General features: G+C 53.4%; 2 protein-coding genes across 5 annotated transcripts; one reads left to right on the top strand and one right to left on the bottom strand.

Annotated features, from left to right (window-relative positions):
- Positions 1 to 4,927: 4,927 nt before the first annotated feature.
- ELOF1 (elongation factor 1) lies at positions 4,928 to 10,796 on the top strand. 4 transcript variants are annotated; one of them, XM_039873121.1, is made up of 4 exons: positions 4,928 to 5,016; positions 8,597 to 8,730; positions 8,856 to 8,926; positions 9,163 to 9,841. In XM_039873121.1, the coding sequence occupies exons 2-4, from the start codon at positions 8,615 to 8,617 to the stop codon at positions 9,225 to 9,227; spliced, it is 252 nt and encodes an 83-aa protein (XP_039729055.1). In that variant the 5' UTR covers positions 4,928 to 5,016; positions 8,597 to 8,614; the 3' UTR covers positions 9,228 to 9,841. The 4 variants fall into 4 exon arrangements, with proteins under 4 accessions (XP_039729055.1, XP_039729053.1, XP_039729052.1 ...); XM_039873119.1 differs by lacking the exon at positions 9,163 to 9,841 and adding an exon at positions 10,507 to 10,796 and having other exon boundaries at positions 4,930 to 5,026; XM_039873118.1 differs by having other exon boundaries at positions 4,930 to 5,026.
- A 1,944-nt stretch (positions 10,797 to 12,740) lies between these two features.
- CNN1 (calponin 1) lies at positions 12,741 to 18,689 on the bottom strand. The gene is made up of 7 exons (XM_039873117.1): positions 18,471 to 18,689; positions 16,398 to 16,519; positions 14,723 to 14,789; positions 14,487 to 14,624; positions 14,193 to 14,303; positions 13,581 to 13,727; positions 12,741 to 13,500 (listed from the first exon to the last, which is right to left on the bottom strand). The coding sequence occupies exons 1-7, from the start codon at positions 18,531 to 18,533 to the stop codon at positions 13,255 to 13,257; spliced, it is 894 nt and encodes a 297-aa protein (XP_039729051.1). The 5' UTR covers positions 18,534 to 18,689; the 3' UTR covers positions 12,741 to 13,254.
- Positions 18,690 to 23,048: the final 4,359 nt, after the last annotated feature.

Below are 23,048 nucleotides of genomic sequence, written 5' to 3' on the forward strand. Positions count from 1 at the left end.
TGTGTGTGTGTCACCAGAGTCCCTCTCCTCGCCTCTCTGGTGAGCTGCATCACCTGGGTTTGAGAGTGTCTAGCTCTCCGCCTTGCTGGCCTGCACTTCCATCTCTTAACCCCATTCACAACCAACTGGCCCCATATGTGTATGTGATTTTAAGTAAAGACCATACAGAAAAAAAGGGCATGACAGGAAGTGAGCCTTCCTCTCCCATGCCCACCTCCCCAGGGGCAGCCACTGCCCTCATTTGCTTTTCTTCCACAATTGATGCCTTCATAATAAAAACATCCTCCCTCTTTTACACAAAGCAACACAGTATCCACACAGTTCTGCACCTGTTCTTTCTGCTTAACCACAACTCTTCCTACTAAACCACAACTCAACTGTTCATAACAGAACATTCACTTTGTTATTTTCAACACGGAATTGCTAACACTGTCATATGGCTGGAAAATCTAAAGTTTATACGAAGGTTAAATCTCTTCCCCGCTCCCTGACTTTCCCTCCTCCTCTAAAAAGAACTTTTTATAAATGCTTTGTTTCCTGGCAGTGTTTCTATGCAAATAAAAGCAAATATGAATTGTTTTTCTTCCCTTTCTCACTGATCTGCACCTTGCTTTTTCGTTGTTTTTTTTTTAAACCAACTTTAGTGAGGTGTAGTTAACATTTAAAGTGTACAGTTCCATCAGTTTGACAAAGACACACACCCACAAACCCACTACCACAATCAAGATATAAGTATACCCCATACCCCCAAAGGTGTTCTCTGCACTTTTCTGTTTCAGCCCGTTACACCAGGAGACCTGCTCATCAGCCCTGGTGGCTTCTGACTCTTTCTGCAGCTACAGTGTCCCCGCTGTGTGCCTGACCCACTGCCTATCTAACTAGCCCTCTCCCAAGGGTTGCCAAGTTGCTTCCAATAATTCTGTTCTCCTCAGGTGATGCTGCAATAAATGACCCTGCACCTGTTTCCTACATGGCAAGTATGTTTGTAGGATAAACAATACATTCCCAAGAGCAGGACTGTCCTTTTTAACAGCCACAGACCTTCCATTTATGTCCCTGGCTCCTTGCTGGGGCCCGCCGAAATCATCTTCAATCTTTCCCTTTTACCAACATAGCTACAGCGGGCATCCCTGGACCCGCATTTTTATACATCTGTGTGAGTATGTAGGAAAACATCTAGAAGTGGAATTATTTCAAGGCCTGTTTCTTATGATGAATACTGAAAGCAGAATGTGCACCCTGAGCTCAAAACTGCAGAGAAGCCCAGTTCCCCTCTGGGGAGAGTTGAGTAATACCCACCCACAGACAGCCTGAGCCACCCGGCGCAAGGCGAGTCACCGAAACCTCTCCCTTGGCCCGCCTTCAACTGCCACTTCGGCTGCTATAGGACAGGGACTGCTAGCCCGGCTGAGTGAAACAAAATAGCAACCTGGACTAACAACAGGCTACTGCTGGAGAGAGGGACTCAGTGGAAGTGGCACCTTCTGTTCACTACTTTAGAGATGTCCATAGTGTTGAAACTGTTACAAGGTGCACGTGTTACTGTTAAAATTAAGCAAAGCTCTACGACCAAAAGGCCAGCCCTGGGTTCCTTCCAGCTGACATTTACCCGGCTGGCATTACTACCAGCCAAGTTCTATGCAAAAAAACCCACCATCACTTCTAATCCTGACCCATGAGGCACGGGCCATAGTCATCCTTGCTCCTCAAAGGACATTACAGACACTGGACAGATGAAGTGACCAAGGTCATGCCCAGGAAGTGGCAGACCCTCACTCTTAACCGCAATAATCAAAGCAGCTCACAGCCACTCTGCCTCTTCCCACTGACTCAGAGGCTCTAGGCAGGCAGGAGTCTGATTCAGAGGTCAGCCCAATGTCCCCATTTGCAGGGCCCAGAGCGTGGAATTAGCCCAATGTCCCTGTTCACAGGACCCAGAGTGTGGAATGGAAAGAAGTGACACATCTAAGCTGACAAAGGGAATGAGTGGCAGGGAGGGCGATTGGCCTCCTCCTCCACAACGGCCAAGCACTGCTGCCCAAGTTCTGTACCCGATAGCTGGGGACGCAAGGATCATCAAAAAGATTAAGGCAGGGTGGACACTTGCCCTCAGAGGGGACAACGCTAACCAGCACACGGCCATCATTAAAAAGACGTTTTCTCAATTGCAAGGAACAAGATGACAGAGTTTCTCAAGGCCAGTCGCTGGGACTCATCTCTTCTCATTCTTCCCCAGCAACCACATCTGATTCAATCTCCATGGATATTAGCCCCCTCCACTCCTCACACCAGGTGCTGGGACTGGCACCAGCCCCCTCATGCAGCAAGCAGGTTGTCACCAGTGAGTCAGACCATACCTACCTCCTCAACAGCTTCCAAGGCCAAGAATCATGATTAAGAAGGTGGAAGACCTGCCTTCGGCAAAGAGCAAAATGCACTGTCATCAAAACAGCATGACATTTGCTCTGGGAAAACATCCAGAGGGAATCCAGAAAGGAACTCAAGAAAACACAAGAACATGATGTGGGTTAAAGGTGGCACTGCACCGTCACAGAAAATGTATAATTTGCCAGGTCAATTTGCCCGGAAGAAGCCAGAGCCTAAACCCTACGTCTAACCATATACAAGAATAAATTCCAGAGGGATCACATATTTCAGTGTAAAAATAAAAGAGTGTAAGATGAAAATGAACATCTCCCCAAAAATCTGAATGAAAATGGTTCATAGTAGCACTATTTATCATTGCCTCAAAACTAGAAACAGCCCAAATGTCCAACGATAGTTGAAAGGCTAAATAAGTTGGTATACCCTCATAACAGAATACAACTCCATGATAAAAAGGAACGAACTACTGGTAGACACAACATGGATGAGTCAAAGGTAGTAAGCTGAGTAAAAGAAGCCAAACTCAAAACTACATATTGTATAATTCTGTTTATGTGACTTCCTGAAAAATACAAAGCTATAGGAACTAAAACCAGATCAGTCGGTGCCAGGGACTGGGGGGCAGGGAAGGAACTGACTACCAAGAGACATGAGGAAACTTCTTGGGGTGATGGAAACATTCACTATCTTGATTGTGGTGATGGCTTCACAGGTGTATGCATGTCAAGATACAAAATTTCATAGTTTAAATACATGCAGTTTATTGTCTGTCAATTATATCTCAATAAAGCTATGGAGGAAAAGAGGGAGGAAGAGATGGGAGAGAGGGAGGGAGAACCTGGCAATCACCAGCAAATATAGGATTGCCCATATATCATGGCACAGTCACACCATGAATTGTGTAGCTACTAATTCACTGTATGAATATTGACATACAGTTTTAACTGGAAATAGCAAGGTTCGAGGCAATGTCCATAGTATAATCTCATCTTGTGTGTGTCCAGGTTTGTACCAGCACTGAGGTGATCCTTCCAAGGGAAATACTGCCCCCTAGTGGAAATCTTGGAGATAGGTCTATTTGACAAACATCTCATTACAAGTTATTTTCTTATCTAGGTCACCAGTGACCAAACCCTTGCCAGTGTCAATGGTCAATTCTCTTTCCTCATCTTATTCAAACTCCCAGGCACATACGACACAGCTGACCACTCTTTACGTCTTGAAATACCTTCTTCTGGAGGCTTCTCAGAGATGAAACGCACTTCTTTCTCCTCCTACCTCACTGGCCTGCCCAGTCTCTTGCTGGCTTCTCCTCCTAACTTCTAAAGTTGGGAAACCCCTGTCTCCTTCTCAGCTTTCTTCTTTTGCTATATTTTGCCCCGTACCCCTGAAACCAGGTGGCCTCCTCTGACCCCAAGGCCTCCAATAATCCCCATATACGAATGACTCTCAAAATCAAATCTGGATCTTTCTCCTGAGCTCCAGACTCCATTTCCAATGGCCTATTCCATACCTCTGCTTGCTTGTCTCAAACTTATCCAAAACACAGTCCTTGACTTCTCCAAATCATCTCCCCTGAGCCTTCCTCATCTGCATGAGGCAGAACCCAGGGCTCCACAGGACTCATCCTTGACTCTCCTCTCTCCTCTACTCCATCATAAATTTTAGGGGTGCTACTTCTATCTACGTAACTCCTACTAAGGCTTTGGATTCCAACTTGGGCAGCAGCCCTCCCTAACCTCTCAGACTAGTTTGGCAACCCTCTCCACTACCATATGCTCTCAGAGAGCCACACTTTCCCTCTCCTCCCCGCCCCCGCCCCCCCCCCCACCCCGCGCACTGAATAGTGGTAATTGATCCATAATGTTTATGTCGCCTCTTCACCAAATTGTGGGGAATTGTGGAACCTCGTTCCTCTCTCTGCTTCCCACCCACCCTCCCGCCCCAGCCCCTGCCTGCCTATCCAACCTCTATTATAATCTCAGTGTGGTCCCCAGACCAGCAGCATGTAAGTCACTGTGAAGCTAGTTGGAAAGGCGGACTTCCAGGCCCCCTTCCCGACCTAATGAATCAGAACCTGAATTGTAATAAAATTCGCAGGTTCTAGTTAAAAGTTTGGGAGAGCGTCTTACAAGCTTCTCCTCATCCTGCTTCAGCCATACGAGTATTTGCAGTATCCCTTAGCACCGGAATATTGGAATGTCCCACGTTGGGGAGACCTAGGTGGGCTTAAGGGTCTGGGGCTTGAATGCGGAAAGATAAATAAGACATCCCCAAGGAAGATGTAGCGACCGAGGGCAAGGCTGCCTTTTCCGCGCTGGGATGGCTCGGCCCACAGCCCCCGAAACGCAGGAACTGCCACTCCTAGGAACTGACCAGAAGCAGTGCTCTCCTGCGCGGTGACAGTCATACGCAATCGAGCCCTCGCGCAGGCGCACTGCGCAACTCCCGCCGGGCCCCCGAAATGAGAGTACGCATGCGCACAAAGACGCTAGAGGAGGCGGGGCCTGTTCACGGGGCGGTCCCGGCCGCGGGTGGGTGGGACATGAGGGGAGGAGAAGGGGTTCCGCTTCCGCCGAGAGCAGGCAGTCCCTGTCTCCTGGGTGAACGAGGCTGTCTCAACGAGGGAAGGCGAGTGCAGGTTCGCGCGGGTGGGCGTTGCAACCGGGCCCGACTGGGTGATCTTCGATTCGGGGGCGCTCACGGGGTACTGTAGGAGTCGCTGAAGGCTCCGGGCATGGGGGTGGCCCGTCGGGAAGCTAGATTCCCCCGGGCCCCAGCCCGCTAAGCGCAGCTGCTCGGAGGTCTGGTTCCTAAGGGCGGGAGGCGACGCCGAAACCTTGGTGAGATTGGAGGGTCCTCCCACCCCCCGCCGCTTGAGTCACGGCAAGATCGGGGGGACCGACCCGTCTTCCATCCCCACCTGGGCGCGCTTGGGCTTACGTTACCACCGAAAGAAAGGCCGGAGCCCCTGGAGCTTTACATGCAGGCCAGCCCCCTTTTCTGGGGTAGAAATGGAGGTGCTGAAGTCACGGGTAAAATGAGGTTCTGGGAGCTATCTGTAGTTTCTGATTCAGGAGACATTCGTTCATTCAAGAAGTAGTTATTGAGCGCTTAATGCAAAGCAGGCACTATGGATGCTGGGGCTTTAGGAGTGGCCAAATCATGCCCTGCCTCTCCAGAACTGACATTCCAGTGGGGAGAGATCTGGAATAGGGTTCAGAAATGAGCGTTTTTTGAGCACCCCCAGGTGATTCTGTTGTAAGTGGTACCCAGGGTCAGGCTTTGGTTAAAAAAACAACGAAACAGTGCCCTGGCAGGTGAGAGCATGGGCTACGGATCTGACTTTACAGCTTACTAAAAGCCTGCAAGGTCTAGCTGCTTCCCCTTCTGTCGCATCTCATACCCATCTCCCCACTGTTCCCTGAGCTTCAGCTGTACCAGGCTTCTTTTTCTGCCTCAGAGCCTTTGCAGTTGCTGTTCCCTCCAGACTGCCTTGCATGGTGCCTTCTTTCATCATTCAGACCTCAGCTTAAATGACTTACCCAAAGGGTCCTTCCCAATCCACCCTATCTGAAATAGCCCCATTCTGGAAGTGTTCACCTAGCCCTGGTATTAACCTCATAGGACTTACCGATATTTGGAATGATTTTGGTTATTGCCTCACTTGTTAAGGGTCTGTCTGTATTCGCTAGAATGTAAGTTTCACAAGAGCAGATACCTCGCCTGCCTTGATTGCAGCATTGCTATGGTTTAGTCATAGGGCCTGACATTGGTTTCTTCATTCATTCACTTAGTAAATATTTGTTAAGTGTCATCTCTGTGCCATGAGCAGGCTCTGAGGATACAAAGAAAATGCAAAAACCCCTGCCCTCATGGAATTTACATTTGGAGCATGTTAGTCAGGGTTGGAGATGCGGGGAAACCAATGAGGAGGCTGTTGTGATCATCCAGGCCAGAGATGACCAGAACTCCGGACTCAGACCACAGCACTGGCCCTAGAAGTAGTGAGAAGTGGTCAGAGTCTGAGTGTGTTTTAGAGGTAGAGCAGCAGGATCAGGATCAGGTAAGGGACGAGAGAGAAAGGAATTGAGATTGAGTCCAGGATTTTTTGGATGGATTTGCTATCTGCTGAGATGGGGAAGACTGTGAGAGCAAGTTGAGGTGTCAGGAGCTGGGTTTTGGACGGGTTACATTAAATGTTTGTTAGCAACAGGTGGAGGTGTGGCCAAAGCAGGTAGACGGAGGAGTCTATGGTTTAGAAGAGACATCAAGGCTAGAGAGTCCAGTGGCATCAGTGTAGAGGAGGCATTTGAAGCCCTGAGGCTGGGTGAGATCTCCATGGACGTAGTGCAGACAGAGGGGAGGGGCCCAAAGATTGAGCTGGTGGACTCATCATTAGAGAAGTTGAGGCTGGAAGTGTGGGGGAAGCAGCAGCACAGAGTGAAAGGAGCTGCCGGTGGGCAAGGGTGTGAGAGTGCAGGGTCCTGAGAGCCCCATGAGAAAGGCAGGAGGAGAGAACCAGTGTGCCCAGTGTCCTGAGGAGTGGGGACTGCCTTTGGGGCGGGCGGCATGGGGTGGATGGTGGAGGGAGATTGGGAGGGAACACAGAGGGCAAATGCAGACAGCTCTACTAGAAAAGCCTGCAGAGAATGAGGTGTTTTGTTTTTAACAGTGGGAGCGGTAGTAACAACTGTGTTTGTTAATTATCCAGTAAAGAGAGAAAAGTGATATTGAGATCCAGAGTACAAGGTAACAAATTGTTTCTGTGGAGAGCACAGGCATTCTTCCAGGACAGAGGAGGGAGGGCTGCATGGGCGGCCCCGGGGGGCTTGTGAATGTTCTCTGCCCAGTGCTTCTGTTTACTCAGTGACTTGGAAGCACCCTCAGTGGAGAAGGAGGATGTTACTTAGAAAGTGATCGCTAAATGTGAATGAAACTCTGGTCTTCCTTCTGGCAGGCTGCTGACCTCCCCTGTCACAGAAATGATGCTAGAAGCAGCAGTGGAGAGAGAGAGTGGGAGAGAAGACAGTGTGATACAGGGCAGGAGGGAGAGGGGCTTCTTGGAAGGTTCAAGGATGGTGAACACAGAGCCCAGCGCCTGGCGTAAAGATGTGCTCAGTGGTAGCTGCTGCCTCTGAGACATCAGTCCCTAGACATCCTTCTGGCACCTGACTCCATCATTTTCCCCAATACCCTGTTCTTCCTATGTGTTAGACGTCAGAGATGTCACCTTCTCTCCCCCTGCTTACTAACTTTGTCCCCCACTACAACCCTGGGGGTCATTCTCAGCTCTTCCTTCTCTCACCATGCTCACTCAGGCCTTGGATTTGTCTCTTTGATCTCACCCACTGCTGTCTATCTACCCCAGATAGCCCTGTCCTGGTTCTGACGTCATCCTCATCCAGACTTTTGGCTCATGCTCTTTAGTCCCTTAAGAACACAAAATGATTTTGTTGTTGCTCTCCCCACAGCATCCAGGATCCATCAAAACATTTGAAAACCTCATGCCTGCTCCCTTTTCAGCCTGCCTCTCTCCCCAACCTGCATGGTCCCCAAATGCCGGCCAGGCCCTCAGATACCTGCCCCTCAGCCTTGCATGTGGCATTTCTCTGCTTGAAATGCTTGTCCCTGCTTCTTTGCCCAGCAGCCCCTGATCTTCGGAGAGGCTGCCCAGGGGGCCCATCCACAGGCTCTGTCAGATCCATTGAGTGTCATTCCTTCTGGGTGGCACTTGCATGTCCTTTGACAAGGGAGCAACCGCTCTTAAAATCACTGGCTCCCAAGCACTTAGGCTCTGCCCAGCTCTGGGCAACTGGCCTGCCCCAGAGTCCCTTATGTTATCCTCACCAGAACAGTGGCTTCCTGTGAAGGTGCTGCAGCGGATGGGTCAGACACTATGCAGGCATTTGTAATTTGTCATGTCAGCCCCTCTGAGGTAGCAATCTCATTTCTATAGATAAGGAGAGGCACAGAGAGATTAAGTGACCTACTCAGAGTGATGCAGTAAGTTGAAGGCCAGGATTAGAACCCAGAGCCTGCTCCTACCCCTTCCACCCAGAGTGCACTGGGATTGTCCACTGTGCCCAGAGGATGCCATCATGGAAATCCTCCCATCACTGTGGGTCATCTTCCCAGCCTGCTTCCTAGAGCATCTGGAGGGCCTCGTGGGTCCCATAACTCACTGACTTCTGCACCCATCTCCCCACAGGTTCACCCTCCCACAGACATGGGGCGCAGAAAGTCAAAACGGAAGCCACCCCCGAAAAAGAAGATGACAGGCACCCTAGAGACCCAGTTCACTTGCCCCTTCTGCAACCATGAGAAATCTTGTGACGTGAAAATGTGAGTTGGGGGTGGGGGGCAGAATCCCTCCTCGCGGGGCTTCCCTTCCCCTCCATCAGTCAGAAAGTGGCTCCCTCGTAGACACAGGCCTCTTCACTCACCAGTCCCTCCATCTGCTGTTCCAGGGACCGTGCCCGTAACACTGGAGTCATCTCTTGTACTGTGTGCCTAGAGGAATTCCAGACACCCATCACATGTATCCTTGGGAAACTGGCTTTTGTTCACGGGGTAGAGATAGGGGTGGGGTGGTCAGAACTGCTCTGCCCAGGGTGGGCTGCCCAAGGGTAAGGGGCTAGAGTCCAGCCCATGCACCTCTGGCCCTGCTTTGTGGCCACCCATAGTGCACAGGGCAGGGGTCTAGCTGACACCACCATGAGGTGTATACAGGAAAGGGTCTGATGCCTGCGGTTGCCCTTGACCTCAGCTGCTCAGATCTGTCAGAACCAGTGGACGTGTATAGTGATTGGATAGACGCCTGCGAGGCAGCCAATCAGTAGCAACACAGAGGGCCCACCCCCTTGGCATCCCTGCTGCTGTGGATTTGTCCGCTGGGTACCAATCCAGAGACATTCCTGGGGTCAAGGGTGTGGGTCCAGGGCCCTTGAAGCCCTCTTTGCATGTGTGCATGTGTGGAGCAGGTGTGGGTGTGAATGTGTGACTGCAAGTGTGGCTGTGGGGGTATGCTTATGGGCCGGGGGTGAAGTTGAGGGGTTGCTGGGCCCTGGGGACCTGAGCTGCCTCCCTTGGCTCTGAAAGCCTTTGACTTGCTCCCTCCTCTGGCCCCTGACCCCTCTGGCTCTGGGGCCCTGGTTCATCCAGGGGCCAGATCCTGACATCCTGAGTGAGGGCAAGCCCCACAGAGATAGCCTCGGTACTCTCCAGACTCCTCACCCACCCACCCACCACCTTGCCGGTCTGAACTGGATTGCCTACCCTCGTTCCCTGCCTTCCAAGACCTATGGCCTGGAATGCAAAGCCCAGGATCCAAGGCTTGTGGCTGGGCCCTGGCAGGGTGGCCCTGTTCACGTTTACTTGGTTTTATAGAGGAGGGAGGGGCTGGGGCCAGGACAACTGTTGGTCAGTAGCCCTTAAATAAAGCAGCCAATGCAAACTTCCTGCTCTCTGATTTCCGGTCAGCCCCAAGGACTCAATGAAGGGGGAGGGAGTGACTGACCTTGTGGGCTAAAACTGTCCAACGTTTGTCCACTCGACAAGCATTCAGGGTGAAACCAGGACAGTGCTGGGTGCAAGGGACACCGATGATGCCATAGACATCTGGGCATACGTTTAGTCCCAATGAGAAACAGGATGACAAATCCTTGGGGGGAGAGGTCAGGGAAGGCTTCCTGGCTTGGAGGAGGTAACACTCAAGGGCCACCCTGTGCCAGACACTGCTCTCAGGCTTACCTGCCTTACCACCACATCCCAACAGCTGCCCTGTGAGGCAGGTGCTCAGAGAGGAGCAAACCGGCCAGAGATGGAGGTCCCACAGCCAGAAGGCAGCATAGCTGGGCCTTGAACCTGGGAGACCTGGCTTCCCAGCCCAGGGTCCAGGCTGAGGGAACAGCTCATGGCTTCCTGGGGACTGGGGGCGCTAGGAGCTCTGAAGAAGAGTAAGAGTCTACAAAAGGGGCCTTTGTGCAGGTGTGGTGAGGAGTCTCAAAGGCTGAAGGTGGTACCAGAGGCAGGTGTGTGCTGCAATAAATATTGGTCTTTGTCCCTGGTTCCTGGCACAGAGTTCCTAAAACCCTTGGAATTTCCTAAGCCATCACCCAGGATGGGGCTAGTCACCAGAAAGACCAAGCAAGTACTGAGTGGGAACTCAAAGCCATACCCACCGACCTCTGGGAATGCAAGGGGGCAGCTCCAGATTAAGCTCTCTTATAAACGTCAACAAGATTTGATGAGCTTCTGGGTTGATAAGCACGAGGAGGTGCTGGGAGTGATGGCTCAGAGGGGGCATAGAAGCCCCGTACTCCTTGCCATGCCTTGCCCGACATCTTTCCATCTGGCTGTTTCTTTTATAATAAACCACTGATCTAATAAAATGTTTCTGAGTTCTGTGATCCACTCTTGTAAATCAAACCCAAGGAAGGGGTCGTGAGAAAACCTGATCTATTGCCAGTTGGTCAGAAGCACAGATGACAACCTGGACTTGCAAGTGGCAGCTGAAGTGAGGGAGGGGCCATCTTGTAAGACCAACCCTTTATGCTGTGGGATCTGATACTATCTCCAGGTAGATGGTGTCAAAAAAAGAAAGCTTGATAATGTTGGAAAAAACACTCCTCTGAACGTGGCTGAGGGTGAGCACCTGGGCACTGCCTGGTGGCCTCAGATGGTCTCATGGGTATGGAGATGTGGGGCAGACGCATCTTCCCCACTGGGCCTTGTGAGGCTGGGCAGCTGTGGACCTGTGCTTTGGATTTATCATTGGTACAGTGGGAAGATGACAGAACTTTCTTCCTGGGGCCATGCTGAGATGGAGGTGCCGACCGTGGTGCTTGGCACAGTTTGAGCGACTGGGACACAGGTAGCAAAGGATATGAGCAGCCGAGGAAGAGACTGAGCTTGCTGAAAGCCCTGACCACCGGGCCAGCCTCTGGGTCTAGCACGTGCCCCTGCAGGTCCATCTGCCCTGACGTGCCCCTTCCTGGTGCTCCACCTCCTCCTCCCAAGGTCCCAGGTAGGGTACTCTGGCCCAGACAGGAGCCAGCAGACATGGGCAGTGGTGGATGGGCCTGAGTTGGGGGAGGTTGCCTCCGATGTCCAGGGGAAGGGGGCTCATTCCTCTGGCTTTCAGGGCCCGCCCACCCCAGTCTCACAGGCCAAGTGCTAATATGGTGCTGTTTTTCTAGGAGGCAGGGCCTGGGGCCAGCATGGATCCTCAGCACAGCCTGGGAGAGCAGGACTCACAGTAGCCTGGCCAAGAGCGCCTGGAATCCAGTTTACGAGGCCCCAGGGGCTATGTGTGTCTGTGCATAGCACTGTGTGGGTCTTCTGGTGTCTGTCTCTGCAGGTCCCCATGTTCCAGCCTCGTCCCCTTCCCTGGGGAGGGAAGGGGAGAAGGCTGCTCTGTGACCCCTGCATGGCTGCATCCTCTCCTTGGAACCTTGACAGTTTAGTGGCTTGTAAGAGGGATGGCTGGGGCCCATATCATGGAAGAACAGGGTCCCCTCTTAAACGTAGGGAGATTTGGGGCCCTGTCCACAGATCACTAGGGTCTTGGAATGGCAGGCGAGACTCTGGATGAGCCCTAAGGGGAAAGCAGAGTAAGTGGGCACACGAGGCAGCTATGCCTTGCAGACTCAGCCACTCTGTGCCAATCGGTAAAGGACCATCGCCCTGGGCCCCCGAAATGCCCATCCTACCCCACTGCCCTGTCCCCTCCCCCACCAAACTCCACTCCAGGACTAAAGGGTTCCCTCTGCCCACAGGGACCTCCAGGACCCTGTTTATTATTCATTCTCTTTGGTTAGTGCCACATGTCATCCCATTTGGAGCCATTATTTAAGTTTCCTCATGGTCCCGTTCTCACTGTACCCACTTTCCAGATGGAAAACGCAGAGAGAAGAGAAGTTACTTGCCCAGGGTCATCTGGTCCCATCTAGCCTATCCCAGCACTTGGGCTCTTTCTTACTGCAACCCACAGGCCCCCTGGAAGGTACATAGGTACTGAGCATGTGCGTGTGTTGTGTACATGTGTGAGGATGTGTTATGTATCTTTATGTGGGAATGTGTGCTGCATGTGTGTGAGTATCTGTGTGCCTAAGGCTGCAGAGAGCATGTGCACACCATACTCACCAAGTGGGGTGTGTGTGTGGATTTTGTGTGTGAGTGTGTGCCTATCCTCGGTCCAGCTGAGTGGCTGTGAACTCTGTGTGTATTTTAGGGTGTGTGTGTGTGTGCTTGTGCAGATGTGTGTGCGGGAGATGGAGCATATCTGAGCAAGGCCGTCTGTGCATGTGCAAAAGCCATGCGGGCTCCGGGACAGAGCAGCCTGAGTCCTCAGGTGATTTTACAGCCATTTATTGTGCTCCAGTGAAATAGAAAAAGAAAGTGCTCGCGTTACAAACGCCGCCATCACATCCACGTATGCCAGTTGCTGCAAACCAAATCGCGTGTGTCCGCTGCGTCTCTGGGCATGCAGTTGGCTCCCACTGCGGGGATGGGATGAGGGAGGATCGAATCTGGGCTCTGGGGGCTTTGCTCGGGGGGCTTTTTGTCTTGGGGAGACCCACTTGTGAAGGAGTGGGGGGACAGCCGGGGTAGCTTTGCTCAGTGCATCCTTTGAGTGCTGTTGGGAACACCCGGCTTGATGTTGGACCCTGCAGTGCTCCAGGGAGGAGGGCTCCCTTCCCCCCACAGGCCCCCAGTTTGCTCCTCCCCCGCCCAGAATGCTAACCCTGTAGGCAGGTGCCAGGGGGCTGGAAGGCGCCATGCAGCGGCGGGGGTCAGCGAGCCGGGCTGGGCCCTGCTGAGAGCAGCAGCCAGCCTCCCTGGGGGAAAAGGCAGAGGCCCAGGGCCCTAGGCAGAGTTGTAGTAATTGTGTGGGTGGTGGTTGTGGGCAGGCTCGCCCAGCTCCGGGTACTCGGGCGTCAGGCAATACTTAGGATCATAGACCTGGCGTGGCAGCCCGTACACCGTCATGCCCCGCTGCGAGGCCCCCTTGTTGCTGCCCATCTGCAGGCTGACGTTGAGCGTGTCACAGTGCTCCATGCCCAGCCCCGGCTCGAAGATCTGCCGTTTAGTCCCAGGCGCAGTCATGCCAGCCTGCAGAAGGCAGTGTGGTCAGGCCATGGGCATGGCAAGGGGCAAGGGCCCGCCAGCCCACCCCATGGCTCCCCACACACCTGGCTGGCTCCCTTGTTGGTACCCATCTGCAGGCTGATGGTTGCCTGGTCCAGGGGCTGGTCCGTGCCCAGCTTGGGGTCATAGAGGTGGCGCCGGGTACCATAGGCTGTCATGCCCTGCTGGCTGGCAAATTTGTTGGTGCCCATCTAGGAAGCCGGAAGGAGAGTCACATCGAGGGTTATAGAGCCTCGCCACGGACCCCAAGATATAGCAATGTCAGTGGACACTCACAGCCCTCTAACAAGGCACCGTTTCCACTCTCAGGCTACAGACTGGCAACTGAAGCCAAGAGAGTGGCTCCGAGCACTGGGGCCCCAACTTCCAGGGTCCCAGCCTGGCCACTCATCCCCTGCGTGATTCTGACCAGTGAGCTAGCTTCTCCAGTCCTGTTTCCTCATCTGTGTGAAGGATACGATGTTGACAGTACCCACCCTGTAGAGCTGTTGCAGGACTGAGTTAGGGTACGGAGTTAGAGCACAGTGCCTAGCATATAATTTAGTTAAGGCCAAATATGCTGTCTCCCAAAGCCTTCAGGGCCCGGGGTACCTTCCTGGTCTCCTTGACCTGCCTTGGCTCAGCAGCAGCAAGACCTGGTGAGGAAGGGGCAGTACCTGCAGCCCAATGATGTTCCGCCCTTCTCGTAGCTTCTCTGGCTCAAATTTCCGCTCCTGCTTCTCTGCGTACTTCACCCCCACATTCACCTTGTTTCCTTTTGTCTTGGCCTGGGGGAGGGTGAGGGGGGCAGGGACTGACGTGAGCCTCTGGGCTGCACTGTTCCCTCCCAGCACCTGCTCTCCCTCTCCCATCCACCCTGGGCTCTGGGATCCGAGTGGCCCCACTCAAATCCCAGCCAAGTCCACCAGCAGTCCCCCTGCCCCCCATGCCCGCCCTTGACCCACACTCACCATGCTGGCCAGGGCCAGGAGGGTAGACTGCACCTGGGTGTGGTTGGTGTTCTCAAACAGGTCATTGGCCTCGAAGATGTCGTGGGGCTTCACCCCATACTTGGTGATGGCCTTGATGAAGTTGCCTATGTTCTCCAGCTGGAGGGGAGCAGGCAGTGGTGAGTAGTGGGGCGGGGGTGGGGGGCTTGGGGGACTGTAGCCAGGGATTGAAAGAGTTAAAAAGAGTCTGGGCTCACCTGGTGCCAATTTTGGGTCGACTCATTGACCTTCTTCACAGAGCCTGGCTGGAGCTTGTTGATGAACCTACAAGGAGTCGGGGGAGAAGGACAGACTCTCCTTCCTCTCACCTTAGGAAACCCACTCTTCCAGAGGCGCAGGCACAGCCCTCAGACTTGCCCTGGACTCTCCTCTGCCTTCTCTCACCCCCACATCCTATCCCTCAGCAAGGCCTCTTGCTCTGCCTTCTGGAGACATCCAGGAGGCCACAGCTTCCCACCACCCTGCTACGAGCCCCAGCATCTCTGTCTCTTGGACTCTTGCAATGCCACCCCGTGGGCTCCTAGCTTCCGCTTCATCCCCTGCAGACCTTTCTGCATCTCACAGCTAGAATGGCCTTTTCAAAACAATACCAGTTACTCCCCACTTCAAAATGTTCCCAGAGTTTCCTAACTCCATAGCATCATTAAAAGGCCCCATGTCACCTGGTCCCCAGCTTACTCCCTCCACTCCCCGAATCACTCTGTGCCAGCCACTCCTCACTGTTCCCGGAACATGCAAGGCACATTCCCACCTCAGGGCCTTTGCACTGGCTGTCCCTTCTGCCTAGCCCGCTCTTCCCTCAGATGCCCACCCAGCTCCCTCCTTCACGTCAACCAAGGTTCTGTGCAAATGTTATGGCTTCAGAAAGAGCTCCCAGGCCACTGTCCAAAGCAGCAACACTTCACCGCACCCAGCTCCCACCATTCCCCGCCGACTCTTCTCCACAGCACTTCCCACCACAGGCAGGTGTGTGATATTTCTTCGATTATTCCATCCGTCTCCCCCACTACGACTAAAGCTCCAAAGCTCCGTGTGAGCTCCAAGGCTGTTTCCCGTCCACTATCCCCAGGGCCTAGACTTGGCACATGGCAGGAGCCCCATAAATGGACTGAGGGCGTGAGTGCCTCTGTACCCTTCAGGCCAAGCAGCCCTGTCTGAGGTGAGACACCAGGCTGTCCCGTATTCCTCATTCCCAGTGGATATGGTAGAACAAGATACCCTCCCCACTCCCCTTTCGGGGTACCTAGGGCATGGTAAGGCTGCACCTTTAGGAACCTTTCCCAAGGGCACATTCTGGCCCTCACAGTCACCCTGCCCTGGGTCAGACTCAGAGGGGCAGACAGGACCCCCGCTGGGCTCAGGGCCCACCCAGCATTAGGGTTTCAGTTGTATCTGGAATCGGGGCTTGGGAGCTGTGAGGATTTGCATTTTCCTCAGCGATTTAAGTTCTGAGAAGAGTAGAAAGGGCCTACTCAGATTACATAGTACATCTCTCATGTCATCACGCCAGCAATGGGCAGCTGTTGTTGCCTGTTGTCTTTTATCTGTGACCGCTCTTTATTGGGACACTGGAGGTCATAAATGGGCCTATGTGTCTTATATGCATGGTGGTTAAGCGGCCAGAACCTGGAGTCATATCTGTTGGAACAGCGTGGGACTTTGGGTCATGCGTTTTACCTAACTGAGCCTGTTTTCTTTCCTGTTCAATGGGCACAGTGGTTATTTGCCACCTCAGAGGACTGTTTCAAGGTCTGAGATGTAAAGCGCCCAGCCCAGCTCATGGTCAGTTGATGAGTTGGTGGGGAGAGATGAGTACCCGGCCAGGTTGGGTGGCAGCCCTATCAGGGTCTGGGCCACCAGTGCTGCACTCACTCGCAAAGAATGATGCCGTCTTTGAGACCGTCCATGAAGTTGTTGCCTATGCGACGACCTGTCACGCCCTCGATCCACTCTCGAAGCTCCTGTTCCCGCTGGAGGTCATACTTCTGGGCCAGCTGGTGGGGAGCGGTGGGGGAGCATGGAGATGATGGTGAGGATGGGGGTAGCTGCGGAGGCTTTGCTCCCTAAGCCTGATCTCCTTCCTAGTCCCTTCCCAACTAAGGCAATTCTGCCACAGCAGCCATGGTGCGGGGGAGGGGAGGCTGAGGGCCAGGACTGAGGTGGCACCTGCCCAGGGGGCCATTCCGGGCATTCTGAGGTTTGGCACCAGAGAATTTGGACAAGGGTGGGTGGAGAGGGGAATATCCTGAGCTGGGGGGAGGAGAGGTGGTACCTAGCCTCCTGTTTCCCCCTCCAAGCCAAACTTGGGGCTTGCTTCCCCTGGCCCTGCCTCCCTCCATCCCTCTACAGGAAGACTGGGCACCGCAGGCAAGGAAGATGCTTCTGAGTGCTGCCTGGAAGGGCACTGTTCGGTCTTGCATCTCAGGCTCTCAGATTCCAGGTCCTCATCTCTGGGGCTTCTCTCTAGCTGGGGGTCCAGGCTTGTCTTCGTCTTACTCTTGGCCCTGTGTGCTGTGTCTATCTGTCTCTCTCCCCGCAACCCCAGCTATGTCTGTCTTCCCATCTCCATCTCTGAGATTCTGGCTGAGGGTGGATGGGGCTCATGGCTGGTCTACCTGTGGGTCACCCTCGGGCTCAGACACCAGGTTCCTTGCCTCTGGTGGGAGTGGGGCTCGTCTGTCTCCCCCTCTGCCCCTCCATCCCTGTCTCAGTTTTATCTCGTTCGTGGTTTGCCCTCCCCCATCTGTCTCTCTCCCGTCTCAGGTTCCCAAAATCTCCGTTTCTCCAGAAACCTCCGCCCCCAGCCCAGACAGGCTCCCAGACGCTGGAAGACCCGGCTGTCCCTTCTCCTGTGGGAGTGGGAGGGGGAGGTGGAGGTGGGAGGGGGCAGCCCCCTCACCTGGCCCCAGCCCTGCCGTCCCCCCCTCCCACCACTCCCCCTCCCCACGAGCACGACTTTATAAAGCAAACCGGCCCTTATATAGCGAGGCCCCACGGGCCGGGCTCCCCGAGGCCGCCTATATATGGCGCGGCGGCTCCGCTGGGCTCTGGGGGCCGGCGCTGGGGGGGGGGTGGGGGCAGTGCTGGGACGTGTCTCCAGCCCGAGCACCCGCCCCCCAACCTGCCCCCTCCTCCAGCTACTAGGATCCCCGACCCCGGTTGCCAATCCCAGCTCCCTACTTCCTAGCTGCGGGACCCTGGCAAAAGCCACCCTGCGACTTAGTGTTCCCTTCTGTCAAATGGGGCTGGGACTCCTCCCCTGCAGGCCTCATGGGAGCATTCCAGTGGGTTGGGGACATCGAGTGTGTGCCTTGGAGAAGCTGACTGCATTCTGATGTAGAGGAGGTGAGTGAAGGGTCCCAGCTCTGCGCTTCCCTTTTGCAGGACCCTAGCTACTTGCCTCTCCTCTCTGAACCTCAGTTTACCCACTCAGCATGGAGGTGGTGTCTCAGTGTCTTCCTAATTCCAAAATTAGGAAACCGCTGCCCTGTCTCTAATGCCCACTCTCTGCCCTCCTCAGCTGCCTCCTTCTCCCATCACCATCTCCTGCATTTTCTGGGCCTTACCTCTCAGGAACCCCAGTTCTCAAGTGCTCCCCAACTTCTTTGTCAGGCTGGGGTAATGGGGAAGGTCAACAGGTTCTCCCCCAGACCCCCACGCAAACAAAGGGTTAACAAGGGATCCTGATCAAGTGGGGTCTTTGCAATGGAAGACCCCCTCTGTTTACCTGTGGCTGCTTGTGTGCCCCCCACTCCACCACCAACAATAGCTGAGGGTTCTGGGATGCTCAGGAGGGGGAAGAAGGCAGCCCCTATAGCATACTTGTCCCTCTTCCCTCTCAGGTCACATGGGATAAGCAGGAGGGGGTCCAGGGAACCCAAAGAGTGGGGCCTTTGGCCTGGCAGCGCAGTGTGGGCCAGACCAGGGGAGGCCCTCCAGCCCTACCTTGTTCTTGACCTCCGCTGACAACCCATAGGCAGGGCCTCTATTGAAATGAGCAGAGGACATGCTGGCCAGTGGTAGCAGTGGTCACGGTGGCTCTGAGGACCGAGGACCGCGGCAGCAGCTGAGATTCCGTCTGCACCCTCTTCCCTCCTCACACGTTTTTGAAGCTCTGGAGGCGGCCCGGGCCTTTTCCAAGGCTGTCCCATTGGTCACAGGAGCCTGCCAAGGGGCGGGGTGCCCCCACCTCAGCCAACCCCCCCCTCGTGATGTCAGGGCCTTGGTATTGGGAGCTGATTGTGTCATTGTTTCCACCTAGGGGGGCGGCTTGGGTTATTCTTTGGTGGGGGTGGCCTTAGCCAGACAGAGACCAACCTTTCCCCACTTCTCCCCACCCCCCACTGTTCATTGAGGCTTTGGCTGAGTCTCCTTGTCTCTTTGTGTCTGTCTGAGGCTATCTATGTCTCTAAGTCCATCTCTGTGTCTCTCTCCAGCCTTGAGGCAGGACTGCCACACGTGGTAGTTTAAGGAGCACCACCGTAACTTTAACTCCAGACACTAACAGTCCATAACTCTAGGCAAGTCCCTTCTTCTCTCTGAGCTTCGTTTGCCACATCTGTAAAACAGGCTAATGATAAGTGCCTGCCTTGTGAGGGTGTTGTGAGGATCAGAAGAAAAATGGTCTGATCTTGGAAGCTAAGCAGGGTCAGGCCTGCTTAGTACTTGGATGGGAGACCACCTAGGAATGAATACCAGGTGCTGTAAGCATAAAAAAAAAGGAAGAAGAAGAAAGGCTTCTGATGTGCTCAGTGTAGTGCCTGGCACAGGGGAGGACTCAGAGAATGGCATTATTTCTGCTGAGAATCTGGCACCTACTTCCGTCACCTCCAGTCCCTCATAAGATCCTGGGGGAGCAGAGATCCTGAATCTCACCCTCCCCATCCACCCATGGTTGCCATGGGGTGACTGTATTAGCAGGTTCCAGGTCATGGACACCCCTATATGTTCCTGTCCCAGCCAGTCTGGCCTGGAGGGAACACTTGCAAGCAGCCGCATCAGGCTGGATCTCACCCCTGGACCACAGTGGTGGGTGACATGCCCGCATTATGCCACATATGTCAAGGCCATGTTAATGACACTTGGATGACATGTCAGCAACCTGCCTAACTAATATGTTAAGGACATACAATTTGCTGGCCACAAGCTAAGGACACATCTGTCATAATGCTAATATGACAGCAGCCTTTATGTCAGACCCTGTTCCAAGCACTGCACATGTATCAACTCAATCCTCACAACACTCAGAAGTGGATGCTGTTACTATACACAATCTAAAGATGGGGAAACTGAGGCACGGGAGTGTGAAATCACTTCCCCAGTGTCACCCAGCTCACTAGCGGCAGAGCAGAATTTGAACCTGGTCCCTGCCTGTAATGTTAAGAGGCTAAGGCAGGTTTCTCAGCCTCAGCACTGTTGACCTCGGGGATGGATAATTCTGCGTGGTAGGAGGCTGTCCTGGGCATTGTAGGACCTTAAGCAGCATCCAGGGTTTCTACCTGCTAGATGCCAGTAGCACCCCCTTGGCCTTGACTAACAGAAGTGTCTCCAGCCATTCATTGCCCAATGATGGCAGAGGGTAGATCTCCCCCATTTGAGAAGGGCTGGGCTAAGGCAAATATGGACAAGTTGCGGCATGTACGGATATGTTGAAGATACAGTAAAATACATGAATGAACTAACAATTAGCTCCTGCTATGCACTCAGTGCATTGGCTCTGTTAAGTCATTCTTCACAGCAACCATATGAGGCGGGGTAGATATGAGGTACAGAGAGGAGAAGCCGACTGCTCGGGCTTACACCAGCACGAGGGTGGAGGAGCCAGGATTCAAACGCGCAGATTCCGATATCCTGCCCACGCGAGCGACCCTCGGCGAGCCACAGGTTGCTACTGCGCATGCGAGGACCCGCGGCCCGCGCCCCCTGGCGGCCCAGGATGGGTGGGGGCGGGGCCTGGCGGGGACCCGGCGGCGGTGACGCGCACGCTGACTCACTCGGGCCTGCCTCCGGGTCCGCGGCCGCTTGGCCATTTATAGAATCCGCGCGGACTCTGAAGTCACGGCGCAGGCACGATGGGGGCGGGGGAGGGGTAGGGGAGCACTTGGCGCGCCCCTCGCCGGGGCAGCCGGGGTCTCCCTAGAGGGCGGCGGTTCCTGGGTCTGTCCCGTCTCCTACTATTCTGGGTCCTTGACTTTGTAGCTTATGCTCTGTCTCTACGTCACTCTATTTCCTTCCCTTTGGGTCTCCTAACCTTTTATGCCTCACCCTTTGTTTCTCTGTCTCTGAATCTGTCACACTGTCACACTGCCTCTGTCTTTCTGTGTCCCCATGTCTCCTCTTTCTCCATTATCTCTCCATCTCTGTTTCTGTTCCACTTCTCAGCGTCACTGTTTTTTTTCTCTCGATGTCTCTGTATTATCTACACTGTCTCTTCTCTGTCCAGTAGATAGGAGTAGACACTGAGAGAGGGGGCTGATGACATCCCGAGGCCCCCCGCCCCAAGGGACTCCCCCATCACTGGCTGCGGATGTGCAGTCCACCCAGCTGCTATCCGTGTTTCCTAGGCTCTAGGCCCCAGCCACTCAGCATTCCATCTAAATGAAAAGGTGAGATCTTGTAAGGCAGCGGTCTCCAACCTCTTTGGCACCAAGGACTGGTGCTCCTTTGAGAATCTAATGCCTGATGATCTGAGGTGGAGATGGGGAGCTAGCTGGGGAGCGGCTGCAACTGTAGATGAAACTTCGCTTACTCACCTCCTGCTATTCAGTCCAGTTCATAACAGGCCATGAACTGGTACTGGTTTGCAGCCCAGGGGCTGGGGACCCCTCTTGTAAGGAACGTAGATTCCAAAAGGATCCAGACCAGTCATGATCCAGACCAGCCATTTCTCAACCTTACGAGAACCCCTAAAATCTTCATGACTCTCAGAACACACAAACACACACATGCATGCATGCTCGCTCACTCACTCACTCACACCTCTGTACCTGTGTATCTTCTGAAGAGAGTAGCAGCCCCTTCCTCCTGACCTGCGTATCTTGGCTGCCCCCCTGTGCCAGCCTCCTCCTCACCTAGCTTTCCCCTCCAGGGAACAGGAAGAGGCTGTTGTTGACAATGGCTTCTGTTTCTGGAGGGTTCATTCCACGCCAACCCCTGTGCCAGGCACAATCTCATGTAATCCTCACCACCACCCTGTTGATGGAAACTCTTAGGCACATTTATACATAAGAAAACTCAAGGTTCAGAGAGGCCAAGCCACTCTCCCAGAGTCACACTTCTCTTGCTGCTCTCAGATCCTTGTGGGTATATTTCTTGAGTGCCTAAGCAAGCTCCCACCACAGGACCTTTGCACTGGCAGCTCCTTCCACCTGGACATATTTCTGCAAGATGCTTTCTCTATGCAAATGTCACCTCTTCAGAGAAGCTCTCCCTGCCACCTGCTCTAAAATAATAGCATCCTCCACCACCAGACTGATTGTGATAGGATGGCTGTGAGAGATGGGAGCTGTTCCCTTAAGTGTTTTTGCACCTGGAATAAAATTTCTACCTCCATAAAAATTGTGATTTTAAAAAGTGATTTTAAAAAGCACCCTCCCCATCTCCTTTCCCTGCTTTTTCTTATTGTCTCCTATTTGCTTATTATCTATATCATGCTGTGAGAACAGAAACTCCACAGGGCAAGGTTTTGCTTGTTCACGGCTCTATCCTCAGTGCCCAGTACAGTGCCTCCACACAGCAGGTGCTCAAAAAATGCTCAGTGTGTAAATAAAATTAAAGTGAATGGAGCCAGGACTCGAACCCATATGTCTGAAATGGTGCTTAACCACACAAAAATGAAGGGCACAGTTTCCCAGCACCTCCTAGAGAGAGGACAATTGAACTGAGGGTCATCTTTGCATTTGCATTCCATCCCTCCCAAGAAGACCAGTCGGAGGCCGGAAAGGGGGCTGGGTCATAGGCAGTGGCTGCAGTTATTCCAAGCCATTCTACAGCTGCCCACTGCCTTGTCCCGCCTTGAGCTTTGCAAGAAGTTTTGTAGGAAAAACATCTAGTCGAAGAAGAAAGCTTTTTTGAAAAAGTGGACAGGTGATGATCAGATTGACAAAAATCAGGATACTTGACCAAGACTATGAGGACATTGCTGATGAGTGTGGGCAATTTGTCAACAGCTTTCAAAATGACAAGTGTCCTTATCTTTTCTGATGGTTAATTCTATGTGTTAGTTTGACTGAGTTATAGGGTGTCTGGATATTTTTGGTCGAACATTATTCTGGATGTTTCTGTGAGGGTGTTTTTGGATGAGAATTACATTTGACTCAGTAGACTGAGTAAAGCAGATTGCCCTCCCCAATATGGGTGGGCCTCTTCCAGTTCACGTTGGAGGAGTGAATAGAACAAAAAGTCTGACTCTCCACTGAGTACGAGAGAATTCCTCCTGCCCAAGCGCCTTCAGCTGGGACGTTAGTCTTTTCCTGCCTTCAGACTGGAGCTGAAATATCAACACTCCTTGGGTCTCAAGCCTGC

Source organism: Pteropus medius, unplaced genomic scaffold (genome assembly GCF_902729225.1).
Source record: "Pteropus medius unplaced genomic scaffold, Ma_sr-lr_union100, whole genome shotgun sequence".
In the NCBI taxonomy this organism is placed as follows: domain Eukaryota; kingdom Metazoa; phylum Chordata; class Mammalia; order Chiroptera; family Pteropodidae; genus Pteropus; species Pteropus medius.